General features: G+C 49.2%; 5 protein-coding genes across 5 annotated transcripts in view; 4 read left to right on the plus strand and 1 right to left on the minus strand.

Moving 5' to 3' along the window:
* Positions 1 to 369, minus strand: part of M421DRAFT_71725 (DDE-domain-containing protein) — a gene marked incomplete at both ends in the record, with an annotated part of 2,546 nt that extends 2,177 nt beyond the window's left edge. Inside the window, one exon of the mRNA XM_033596817.1 lies at positions 197 to 369. Within this exon, the coding sequence (XP_033444999.1) occupies positions 197 to 369 (173 nt within the window). The remainder of the gene's footprint in view (positions 1 to 196) is intronic.
* A 2,948-nt stretch (positions 370 to 3,317) lies between these two features.
* On the plus strand, positions 3,318 to 6,282 carry M421DRAFT_424639 (uncharacterized protein). Its single transcript, XM_033593816.1, has 2 exons — positions 3,318 to 3,617; positions 3,665 to 6,282. The coding sequence occupies exons 1-2, from the start codon at positions 3,494 to 3,496 to the stop codon at positions 5,878 to 5,880; spliced, it is 2,340 nt and encodes a 779-aa protein (XP_033445000.1). The 5' UTR covers positions 3,318 to 3,493; the 3' UTR covers positions 5,881 to 6,282.
* On the plus strand, positions 5,944 to 6,391 carry M421DRAFT_71828 (uncharacterized protein; the record flags this gene model as incomplete). The annotated part of the gene is made up of 2 exons (XM_033596826.1): positions 5,944 to 6,088; positions 6,267 to 6,391. The coding sequence occupies 2 exons, from the start codon at positions 5,944 to 5,946 to the stop codon at positions 6,389 to 6,391; spliced, it is 270 nt and encodes an 89-aa protein (XP_033445001.1).
* Positions 6,392 to 7,574: 1,183 nt separating this feature from the next.
* Positions 7,575 to 9,187, plus strand: M421DRAFT_401802 (acid protease; the record flags this gene model as incomplete). Its single annotated transcript, XM_033590228.1, has 5 exons — positions 7,575 to 7,657; positions 7,706 to 7,745; positions 7,794 to 8,202; positions 8,256 to 8,988; positions 9,019 to 9,187. The coding sequence occupies 5 exons, from the start codon at positions 7,575 to 7,577 to the stop codon at positions 9,185 to 9,187; spliced, it is 1,434 nt and encodes a 477-aa protein (XP_033445002.1).
* A 1,812-nt stretch (positions 9,188 to 10,999) lies between these two features.
* M421DRAFT_424640 (uncharacterized protein) lies at positions 11,000 to 12,121 on the plus strand. Its single transcript, XM_033593817.1, has one exon. The coding sequence runs from the start codon at positions 11,080 to 11,082 to the stop codon at positions 11,896 to 11,898; it is 819 nt and encodes a 272-aa protein (XP_033445003.1). The 5' UTR covers positions 11,000 to 11,079; the 3' UTR covers positions 11,899 to 12,121.
* Positions 12,122 to 12,681: the final 560 nt, after the last annotated feature.

A 12,681-nucleotide genomic window follows, 5' to 3' on the forward strand; every position in this document is an offset into this window, starting at 1 on the left:
TATCTCTGCTAGTTAAGAAGCTATAAGCCAAAACGTAAAAAAGCATACCCTACCCATCCGCCAGCCTACTCCTACCTAACGCGTCTTTGTATGCGTGTTTAAGTGCTTTAACTACTTAAGGCTAAGTGCGTTGTTTGTCTAACTATTCTTAGAGACTAAGAGCTTCTAATTGTAGGGTATATCTATCTCCTCATACTAGGCAGAGATGTGGACGCGTCCTTTGTAGATGATGAAAGGTGGGGTTGCATACCCAGCGGCGCAGATGCTCTGGATAACGGTAACCCACTCGCGATCACCTGGCTGAACAAGCTCTGGCCAAGCACGTCTCTCTAAGCCTGTTACAACCTTTAAAGACAAAGCAATACCTATCTAGAACCTAGTTTTATTAAAGTTGTGCATGTTATTATTGTAAACACTATACTTAACTTAAGTATCCTCTACTAGCTTAAACTACACACTAATTATCTTAGGATCTTCCTGTAGTATCCTCTGTCTATCCTTAGCTTAATTAAAGACTATTTTAAGCTTGTCTAAACGCGTCACAAGCCTGCTAGCCTATAGTTTACTAACAGGCTCTTCACCACGCACACTAAGTATCTTATCAGCTATATCTGCCACCTTACATAGCTAGGGCGCAAATCCTTGCAAATTAAGGTTAAGTATATACTAGACAATTGTCTGCTCCTCTAGTATAGTAAGTTTCTAGCAATTAGTGTGTACGTCTAGTTAAAACATGATATTGCAAAGGCAATTAGAGACCTGCTAATAAGGTACATTTAACGCTCTAGCAGCGCTGTAGATACTGCGAAATTAGCCAGCATAGAAGGCCTAGATAGCAAGAATAACTCTGCCTTCTCTAGTAGTATTCTGAAGTTGTTGTTGTTAAGGCATGTTGTGTTAGGGTAAAAGGTGGTTGTGCCAAGAGAAAGTGGCCGGTTCGGTGATATGGCTGGCTCGGTGATAATCTACGTTATAGGTCTTGTACAATAGGATATAGAAAAACCACTCTACAATGCTACAGTTCCTTGCTCCTTATATATAAGGGTTTAGAGGCAGTTTGGTACAACCTCATGCCATGCGACAAGGGCCATGGTCATGAGTCGCAGGACCGTACCCTAGTGGTATCGGGTCATTGTTCGCAGCGCGATGTTACACTAGGAACTGTAGCATTGTAGAGTAGTTTTTCTGTATCCTATTGTACAAGACCTATAGGTGTAGAGAATATATCCTAGTGTTCTTATCATCCCAGCACTCCCATATGCCTCGTAGCGGATTCACACCTATTCCGCATATCTCTCTTCTTGCCTGCGTCGTTACAACTACTGCAAAGAGCGAGTCTGTAAGGGCAAGCTTAAGGTACAACATGTCTGCATAACTGTGATGGCTGCTAATAGTCTTACAAAGCCCCTTAATTAAGTCGCTTACAAGCGCTTTTTTGCCCAAACTAGACTCTCTAAGCCTACAATTATCGCCACTGAGGCCACTGAGCTTAACAACAACCCTGCCTAAGCCTCTGCTGTTGTTAGGCTTAACGCAACAACACACAAATTAGGTACAAAGAAGGATTTTTTATAGACACTGTTAGCCTCCGTATAGTACTTGCCTAACTAAGTCATCTTATCAACAGCAGCAGTGGTCCCTCAGCGTCAATTCACTCGCTGTGGGAGTGTGTTTGAGGCTGCCGACCTCTGATTAGCCAGCTCGTTAGTTTCTGTTCCCACACACACATGTAGATAACCGCTCTTCCGTAGTACCAAAACACACAAGATCGCCCACCACATTCATCAGCTGTGAGGTTGAGAGCCTTATCTGCCACAACATTAACCACATTACTAAGCTTAAGTTTCTGCCAGCGTTTAAGGCAGCATTTAGTTAATTATTTACCTTAACTAACATCTGCTCAGCCTTTTAAGGAGCAGGCCTTGTGCCTTATTAACCAGACACCTCCTCTAGCTCCTCTGCCAGAAGCTGTCTGGGAGGCTTGTACGCCTAGCAACGTACGCGAGCTTGAGGCTCAATCATCACTAATACGTGATCGCGTTCGGCAGCACAGGAGCTCATCACCAGCCTCAATTATTGAGGCTTTTAATCAGCTCAAGAAGGGACCTGAAGTAATGATGCTGTCAGCTGAGCTGATGCGCGATCAGATTACTAGTCTTGAGCGAGCCAATGAGGCAGCAACAACGCGGAGGCAGCGCAAGAGGAAGCGGATTCAGAAGCGAGTATTAACAAAGGGAGCTGGCGAGTATATGTTTGCTCAATATGAGGCTGACCAGCAGCTTGCCCGTGAGAAGCGTCAGGAAGGAGAGCAGTCAGGCCTTAGCCGCCAGGCTCTTGCGCGCTGCAAGAGGTGCAGGGAGGCTGGACACAACTTACGTACATGCAAAAAAGATACCTTTGATACTACTTAATCTACCCTGTAAATGTATATATATAATATTTTGACATTGTTGAGATATACACTTGGAGAGGTGCACAAACTTGGTGGGGGTGCGCCGCTCGCTTATAAAACACGTTACTTTGAGGGACCTGGTAGATAGCTGCAGCGTGTTGCTAGGAGAGATTCGCGTTCTTCTTTAAGAGCCTAGAGCGCAAGCTGTACCTGTACCTGACGTTCTTTTGACGCGTCTAGTTGATGCTGTTAAGTAGGCATAAGTGCATAGGGTGAAATTTGGTGGGGGCTTGGTAAAAGTGACTTGCTCGCCCGGTGACCGGCTCTCCCGTGAGGTACGTTAAGCTTATTAAGCATTGCTACTAGCCTACTATCCTACTAGGACTAGTGGTTGTGACTATTAGGGCCGTTAGCTGAACGGTAGGTGAACATTGTACGAACATTTTATGCCCGTTGCAGGCGTTGCAGGCCTACCAGCTGTACTGTTGCGCACAGTACAATGCCACGATTTCCCGATTTCGACAATGGAAAAACTGTTCCCAATGTAGGAGAGATTCGCGGCTTGTTTCATAGCTTGAAGCGCAAGGTACACTCTAGCTTCCTTTGAAGGTCCTGAATTGCGTTGTTGTTGTAGCATTGTGTTGTAGATAGAGATGTTTAGGGGGGGTCTTGGCAGCGTGACCGGCATACCTGTGCGACCGGTATACCCGTGATGTACGTTACAATAAAACATCTTCCACTAGCTAAATTCTAACATTTTATGTAGCTCTGCAGCCTCATTTTTGGGGTGTGCTTGAGGGCGCCAAGGTGCGCACGGGCCGAACCTGTGCACGGCGTGCATGGTCACTGCATGTCACGCAGGGCGTTCGGCAGATCGGTTGAGCCGACGAGTACCGGCACCTAGTGCCGGCGATCCCCCGAACCAGCCTCTCCTACGCGATGTCGCGTTTGCGCCGCCCGCCCCTCTTACCACTTTACACCACGGTCCTGATCGTAACTCCTTGTACTCTCTGAGACAATCAATCCATAGGAACTCGCTTGTGCGACACTGTCCAAGCAGTTCAAGAGCGACAGTACGCGCGTCTACCAGCAACGACAGCCATGTCCCGATCACACATTATCCAGGCTGAACCGATTGACGATGGTTTGGATACCTTTCGCCGATTTTTGAAAGCAAACCATGGGGATATTAGCGCGGCCAGCGTCTCGCATCTTCCAAGCCAAGGTACTATCGATAGATCCTTAGACGCTTTTATATTGAAAACGTTGTAGGACTGGACGAACTTGCTGTATACCTCATCAGGGTGTTGCAGTCCTTGCCCGCTGCTCGGTCACTTCCATCCATTGCTGGTCGCGGTACCCTTCGTAGTGATCTTCTACGACTTGAGCTCTCGACTGAGTCTGACGACTTCGACCTTACACGTATCATCCCCCTCCTTCGCGCCGTCCTCAATGACGAATCCGATGATATTATTTGGGACAAAGTTTACGACGCCGTGACGGAACCGACTCCACCTCCTCGCCCTCCTTTGTCTATCCTACAAACGCCGTGGCTGCGCAGCACGGGTAGCTTCGCCAACTCGACCGAACACCGCAAATACGTAGACGAGGTGCTAAAGGAGGAGCTAGGGCCTATGTACGTGGGTATACCTGGTTTCTTCGAGGCTTTCTTTGGGGAAGTCGCAGACCTCCAGCCGGCAACACAGGCCGTATTCAAAAGGTGCTGCGAAGGGGATAATCCGCTCTACCAAGAGGAAAGCGGCTGGCAGGGTTGGCCTGAGGAAGCGAAGGAGCGAGATGTCCTGCGCTGGTTTGCAGAAATAACGGGCCAACTCTCGGACTGGGCGGCAGAGCACCGGCCAGCCTCCAAGGCTCGTCGGCGACCGCTGGCACAGCCGCACCAGCCGTTGCAAGGCTCTCGGGCTGACCGCAAGTTGGATATTGGCTTTGTGGACGACCCGAGCGCCGGCGCGGACTCTAAATACCACTGGAAGCAGATTCTCGTACCGGGAGAACTTAAGAGCAACCCAGCGGCCGACGTAGCCTCCAAAGCATGGCTCGACCTCGGACGATACGCCCGAGAGGTCCTCGCCGCTCAGGACAATCGCCGCTTCGTTCCCGGCTTCACGCTGTGTGGATCCCGCATGCGGCTGTGGAACTTCGATCGACTTGGAGGGATCGCCTCCTCGCAGTTTGACATCAATAAAGATGGGCTACAGTTCGTTTCCGCTGTGCTCGGGTTCCTATGGCTGAACGAGGAACAGCTTGGGTTCGACCCAACCATCATCACAGCCGGGGGCAAGCGGTACATCGAGATCGAACGACACGACCGTCCAGAGCGCCTCATCCTTGACAAGGTCATAAAACGCGTGCCTTGTGTTGCCGGTCGAGCCACAACCTGTTGGAAAGCCTATCGCGAAGGGGATGAGTCGCGGGCACCCCTCGTTATCAAGGACTCGTGGCAGTACCCGGAGCGCGAGGAGGAGGGCGAGTTACTGCGTGAAGCAACCGAGAAGGACGTGGTCAACGTGGCGAGATACTATCACCATGGGACGGTTCGTATGGGCGACCAGGACGACACCATCCGTGGGCACGTGCGCCGAGGCCTAGATGTAACGAAAGCAACAAACTACTTGCCGGAAAGCAAAATGCGGCCTCCCGGCACGACTGTTCGCTCACTCTCATGGAAAGGCGGCCAAAGCAGCAGTGCCGCCGGACGGAAGCGATCCTCGAGCTGCACGAACGCACCCTTACCACCCAGCAAGCGAACCTGTTCAAGCTCTCCTGTAAAAAGTGGGAGGGCGACGGCGGATCGAGTGCACCGTCGCGTTATTATCCGAGACTACGGGAAGCCTATATACATGGCGAGTACCAAGACTAGCCTTCTGGCTGCTATGGAAGGCTGCATCGCAGGACATGAGTCACTGCATACGCGGGCTGGCATGCTTCAATGCGATATCTCGCCGAACAACCTGATGGTGAATGAGGACGAGGGAAACCCCTCCTGGCACTCGTTCTTGATCGATCTAGATCTTGCTATTAAGGAGGATCGCGAGAAACCGTCCGGGGCGCGAGGGAAGACCGGCACACGGGCGTTCATGGCGATTGGGGTACTTCTAGACGACGAGCTACACTCCTTCATGCACGATCTAGAATCATTTTTCTGGGTGCTCTTCTGGATATGCATTCACTACGATGGACCATCCCAGCAGAGAATTGTTCCGCGATTTGACAAGTGGAATTACCTAGACGCGGAAGAACTTGCTGCTTCAAAAAAGGGCGTCGTGGATGATGAGCGGGATTTCCTCAAGACTGCGAAAGAAAACTTCACGCCGTACTACCAGCCACTGATCCCTTGCGTAAACGGGTTACGGAGAAAGGTATTCCCTGGAGGCGGCAGGTGGAGGGACCCGAATCCAAAGCTGTACGATGAGATGAAAAAGATACTTTCGACAGTACGGGATGAGTTAAATCGGGCAAAAGGTTAGAGCTCCATTTTCCATGAGCTAGGGGAGCCTCCCATATTCAGGACTGCACCGATTCCTATCAATATGACACTTTTTGTATTAGTCAGCCTTACGATTTGTTTCTCAGTCGGACCTATACTGGGTAGCACGCTCACTTACCTCGATATCGAAAATATTTCCGAGTACGACTACCATTGGGAGAGGATTGCGGGAGTTGTTGTCGGCATTTGTTCAACAGGTCTAGTGATCATTGGCATTACTGCAATCGCGACTGAACCCTATTTAACAAAGGAGGTGTGCTACTGGCTTGACGCGGTCATTATGTGCAATCTCGAGCTTCTCACCAGCAACAATGTCAGCCATTCTGCCTGCCTTTATTGCTTGTTGCCTACTAACAGGAACCTTAGCTCGCCCGATTACTACAGATCTTTATCTCTCCTGGCTGGGCTATATGGGCAGTACATCTGGTGGCGACCTTAACTACACTAGACATTGTTTCTGCGGTTGTATAAGTGGATTGCATCTGTATTGAAGCTATCTGTTGAAGTCATACTTTTAAGCGAAGCTCGTAAGCACAGATTCTGTTGATTCTCGGGGATGAGTACGATCTCTGGAGCAGTAGGGTGAGTGTCAGGACTGGGCTCCGCCCACTAGGCCATGCAAGCAGCAAAAGGTGTTCAATGCTCACTCTGATAGTAAGCACCTACGCGGAACAGTACATATCGTTGCAGTAGACTAAGCAGTATCTGCAATGTCTTTTTTACACGTGCGTGAGTTGTGTCCAGTCTCTCTGCACCTCTTGCAGCGCGCGAGAGCCTGGCAGCTAAGGCCTGATCCTTCTCTATCTTGACACTGTTCATGCTAAATCTGCTGGTCATCCTCACGTTGGGTAAGTAGAGCCTCTGTAACGGTTGAGAGGAAAAGCAGATCACGTGTTGTTGAGCACCTCTTACCTCAGTTGCATCACAAACAGGTCATCAAAACAGACCCCGCAGCGAGCCTTGGAGAGCAAAAGGTACAAGCAGAACAACAACACAGAACAACACAATTCACTCGTTATATACATTTGCCCTTGATACCGCAACAACAGAACTTGGTACTTGGTACATCTGCATCATACCCTTCACCGCAAAAACGGCTCGAGCATAAAAGCAAAGCAAAGCATTTGGCTATGAGATAAAAAGAATCACAAGACATTGTTGCGTGTCCATTAGGTGAAAATACAAGCAAGTGCAGAGTGACAGCAGGTTCGAAACTCGTTTATGCTTGAGGGTTGCCATGTCAAAAAGCGAGAAGCGGCGGTCCTCCCCTTTAATTTACTTTCCAGATTCGTCATTTCTTGCTCTTGGTACAAAGATGGCTGTTAGGTTGGCAATCAAAGCTGCTAACCGAGTGCAGGTTAGACATGTTTCAAGACTTGTCACCATGACGGTACCATGGTACATATATCCGACCGCTCGTAATTTCTCAAAACGTGCAGGAGATAGATTCAAGACTGAAATGGTCATGGGAAGAACAAGAATGGGCGTTGATACATGCAGTCTAGGTCGCCTATCTCATCGAATCCGGTTAAGCGTTCACCTGCAGAATTTGGTACCTGAGTTGGTCAAGCGAGTGGCTGTAGATCTGATAGCTGATGCGATCTTCTCTTCAAAACGGAATGCCTATATATAACCCTTTGCCGCATTTATCAGGCCTTCCTCGATATCATCAAAATGAATCAAAGCACAGGTCTAACTAGCCCACTGGTGGTACCAAACTCTGGTCGCTGGATTGGAAATGACGGAAGTTGGTCATCGTAAGACTCCTAGTAGTTCGGAAGGATTGGCTACTGATCTTACCTAAGATTTCTGGTGCAAGTCGGCAAGCCCCCGCAGTTTTTCCACGTACTGCCAAGCATCAGTTGACAAGCAATTTATGTTCCCGTTGACAAGGACTGCGAGCCCCAACGCATGAACATCACTGATTGTGGTACAAAGCGCGGTATAGAAGTCTTTGATTCGAAACCGAGTCCTGGGTTCCAAAGAAACAGGTCGTCGACATGGAAGGAGGTGGGAGTTTATCGAATGGGTCTCGGAGCCAACCTTGGACTCACCAGTACCGCGTACTACGGATATGACAACATTCGCTTTGGATCTAATTCAGACCAGAATGCCACCCAATCAGAAAGATCAGCTGTGGCTGCATATGCGACTCCGGAGTTTTGGGTCGGCCAGCTGGGGCTGAGTCCCAGTTCAGTCTTCCTGAATGAAACCAATCAAGCGCCTTCGTTCTTGAAGATGCTGAAAGACGAAGGAAAGATCCCAAGTCTGAGCTTTGAATATCAAGCGGGCTCCCCCAATCGTAGGTCTGCTGATGTCGGTTACAGATCGTAAACCACAACTAAGATTTGCTAGGCTTGACGAGAGTCGCTGATAGCCTGGTACTTGGAGGATACGACCGTTCGCGCCAGACGAACATGACGCTTCTCGTACCTCTTAATCCAGATGCTGTCGTCGGTATGCAGTCCATAAGTATACAATCTATCAACGGCCCGACAACGAACATCCCCGGCAACGGCATCAAAGCAACTATTGACACCAACACTCCAGATGTGTGGCTGCCGACTGAAGTGTGTGATACGTTTGCCTCAGCACTCGGACTCACTTACTTCCAGGAAGCAGACCGCTACATTTTTAACGATACCGCACGGTCTGCAATTCAATCACTCTCACCCACCTTTCGTTTTGTCATTGGTACCTCGACGGCCGGAGGTGCCACAGTCACCATCGAGATACCATATGGAGCTTTCGATCTCCAAGCCACATATCCTATATTCGCTACTCCGACATACTACTTCCCACTCAGACGAGCTGCAAATGAGAGCCAATTGACATTTGGCAGAGCATTTCTGCCGGAAGTGTACCCGAGTGTTGATTGGGAGCGAAATGCATTCAATATCAGTCAGGCACTTTTCAATAGCCCGCCACTCCCACGAGATCTCATTACCATCAAGCCAATCGACGCACTTAGTGAAGTGTTTCCCCAGCCTTACGAGCGAGCCGGCGGCTCATCACTCTCTATCGGGGCAATTGTGGGCATAGTTATAGGCTCTCTTGGCATACTCCTCACTCTTGCTGTTCTCTGGTGGTGGAAATCCTCTCGGAGAGGATAGCGAAGGAGTACCATGCAGACAGAGTCCGAACCACCGCACACTCTTTCAACAGATGGAAAGGAAGTTGCACAACTATCAAGGACCAGAACAGCCCTTGAGCTTGAGGGCCGGGCTGTGAAGGAGCTGTACACGCCATTTGGACACTACGGCTACACGGAAAATAAACACTCATGACAGTACACAGAGCTTGTAGAGGCAGACTCAGTGTCACAAATATTTGAGTTGGCCGCAGCGATTCATAAAATCCCAGCTTCGAAGAGGTACTGATCAACGGTTGCATCAGCTGCAAGGGGGAAACTATTCGCACCCGTATCCATTGCAGACGTGAACAATTAAGTAGTCAATTCAACAGCTGTAGCGGCATGTACGTGATATTTCAAGGAGTGAAAGAAGTCCTTTGCTCCGACCAGAGCACACAAGCCACTCTAGTGAATTTGATTCAACTTAGCATTCATACCTGATCCGGTTACCAACGACCGCCTGAAAGCCTCAAAGGCTGTGGTCCTACATCAGGTGGCTTCCTGGGCGGACCAATTTACGACCCCGTTCAGTGAGATGCTCACGTGGGTAGAAAATCATCTAAATGCCACCAAATTGTGTATACTCTGGTCATTCCGGCCCTGTCATGCCATTTTCCCGAGACTAATCTCCCTGATTGTCTTGATTCGGCTTCAGAAAAGATGGTCGCCTTGACGTGTATAGATAGCGATGTCTCGCAGCTTACCAGTATACTGCCCCCGCGATTACTCAGAAGTAACTCGGCCACGGCAACACTATAACGATGAGCCCTGAGCCTTGAAACTTGACAGAAACATTCGATGCTATGCTATTGCTCAAATGAATGCCTTGCTAGTCGCAAGAAGGACTCACTAGCGCCTTTCCAGCCTACATGGACTTCCGACGAACCTTCGCTTAGTTACACTTATTTGTTGCGGCAGACGCAGCCGCTGTATTCATCGATGAAAAACTGCGTCGAGTTGCTTGCCAGCTAGGAGGCGACCATATATACATGCCCTGAGACGTGCTAGTCCAAGGTAGTCAACAGAGGTGACGATCAAGGCCTATGGGATCGACTTGCACCGCAACATTATTCCTAATCACCGACAGCATGATCAAACCGAAATTTCCCCTCTGACTCCACAGCCCCCCTCTCCTCTGGATATGATCGGTCTGAGGGACGCTGCAGTTCTGTAAGCCATGTTTAATTGCTCGCTAAATCTTTCATGCATCAAGCCAGATACGATTAACGCTAACAAGCCCCAGATCTCTGTCTCAGATCTGACGGCCACCAAAGCCAATACTGCTGCGCATGAGAGAGTCATATTTGGTGACCCAGACGACGTAGTCGCGATTGTGCAATCAGCTGCGGACAGTATTGTGCTCGATGTCCATCCTACAAGACAATCATTCAAATCGGATGACAACTGGCGATGTGAAAGTAACGTCTTCGTGATCGCGTTTAGTGGCTGGCTGGTCACGACGACAGCAATATAGTTCGTATGACCACAGGGTTCCGATTCGTGGTGTATGAACCACTATCAGCTACCAGTACCGGTACGGTAGGTAGGTAGCCCGTGCCCAAGCGAGCGTGGTACGATAAAGCCGCAGATGACCCTGCTTAGTGTTCCACCGAACCATCGCAGTCACACGCACCTCACTTTTGTAAATCGCACGCTCCTATATCACTAAAACGCCAAAGCGACATTTGGTGGTCAGTGTCTGTTGGCTCACTGTGCATAACCCTGGTCGTAATCTCCTTTCCTTGTCTCGCATATCGATGTGCTACTTCGGTTTCTGGCAGATTAGTTGGATCAGGCGTTCGCCCAAACCCTCTGTGAAACGGGTGGGTCGACGCGCTGGCCTGTCCCCGTGAAGAGAAGTCCACAGGGGCTGAACACATGCAAGGGTCCAGGCGCCTGTCACAATCACAGCACGGGACAAATAGCCCTGCGACTGGAGTACAATATGAACAGGCCCATCCCCTTACGACTATCAAGGCCCTACCTGTTCTCAAACTCTAATAACTACTAGCTTGCAATTATAACTTCTTTGCTGAACGTCTCACCATGGCCCCCGAGCGGTCGCCTCTGATGGCCAAACATGCTGCTATAGGAGAGTATGTGCCTGCTGGACCTAGCGACAAACGTAGTCCATGCCCTATGATCAACTCCCTCGCAAATCATGGATACCTTCCTCGCAACGGCCAGAATATTCTCGCACACGAGATTAAAGCCGCGATGGCAGAAACTGGGGTTTCAGAAGCGCTAGGCGCGATATTCGTAAATGCAGTATACAATGTGCACCAAAGTAAGAGCGAAAAGAGCAGAGCCGGATTGCTGTCTCGTCTGTACACCACAGTCCGCGATCCTTGGACGCTGCTATCAAGTTTCGGCATGCGCAGATCAGATCAGAAGGATAGCGCAGGGAGACCAGTCCTCGACCTGGATCAACTTGCACTCCCTGGCGCTGTGGAGCACGACATCTCACTCACAAGGCGAGATCACGCACAAAAAGAGGGCAACCTTGCGCGGCAGCATGATCTCATTGAGGGACTTCTTGCGACTTCAGCAGACCGCAGGAAAATCACCAGAACAGATTTAGCATGGTTCCGCAGACAACGTATCGAGACACAGCGTGAAGTCAACCCGGACGTGACTTACGGACCGCTGCAGCATGAGCTGGCGTGCGGTGAGATTGCGCTCATATTAGGTGTGTTTGGCGATGGGAGGAGTGCTCCGTATAAATTTGTGGAGCCGTTCCTGAGGGAGGAGCGCCTCCCGATTGCTGAAGGCTGGAAGAAAAGACAGTGGTGGACGCTTGGGGTGGTCGAAGTGAAAATCATCGCGATGAAAGTAAAGAGTCTTGTTGGCACGCAGATCAAGTAGCACAACGCGAAGTTGTAACGGTTGAGAGGAGAAGCAGATCACGTGTTGTTGGCGGTGGTCTGGTGCTACTTCCTCATGTTGTTGAGCACCTCTTACCTCAGCTGCATCACAAAGACGTCATCAAAACAGACCCCGCAGCGAGCCTTGGAGAGCAAAGATGCAAGCAACAGGACAACAACATAACACAATACACTCATTATAACGTAGATTATCACCAAGCCAGCCATATCACTGAACTAGCCACTTTCTCTTAGCACGACCACCTTTTACCCTAATATAACATGCCTTAATAACAACAACTTTAGAATACTACTAGAGAAGGTAGAGTTATCCTTACTATCTAGGCCTTCTACGCTAGCTAATTTCATAGTATCTACAGCGCTGCTAGAGCGTTAAACATACCTTATTAGCAGGTCTCTAATTACCTTTGCAATATTATGTTTTAACTAGACATACACACTAATTACTAGAAACTTACTATACTAGAGGAGTAGACAATTGTCTAGTATAACGTAGATTATCACCAAGCCGGCCATATCACTGAACCAGCCATTTTCTCTTAGCACAACTAACACAAGTTACTACAACTATAACTACTTGCTATTAAATAGTGACCTAGCATACTGCGTGCTTGCATTAGATTTAGAAGATATTTCTGCACCCTCCTAGCACATTTGTGTGTTATGTCTAGTCTTGCTGTAGTTCCTACAGCGCTAAACAGTTGACTAAGCTCCTAGTTGACTACCTCCACCCTAAGTCTTCTTAGATGGCTAAGCTGCTACA

The sequence above is a fragment of the Didymella exigua genome (genome assembly GCF_010094145.1).
Source record: "Didymella exigua CBS 183.55 unplaced genomic scaffold M421scaffold_36, whole genome shotgun sequence".
In the NCBI taxonomy this organism is placed as follows: Eukaryota; Fungi; Ascomycota; class Dothideomycetes; order Pleosporales; family Didymellaceae; genus Didymella; species Didymella exigua.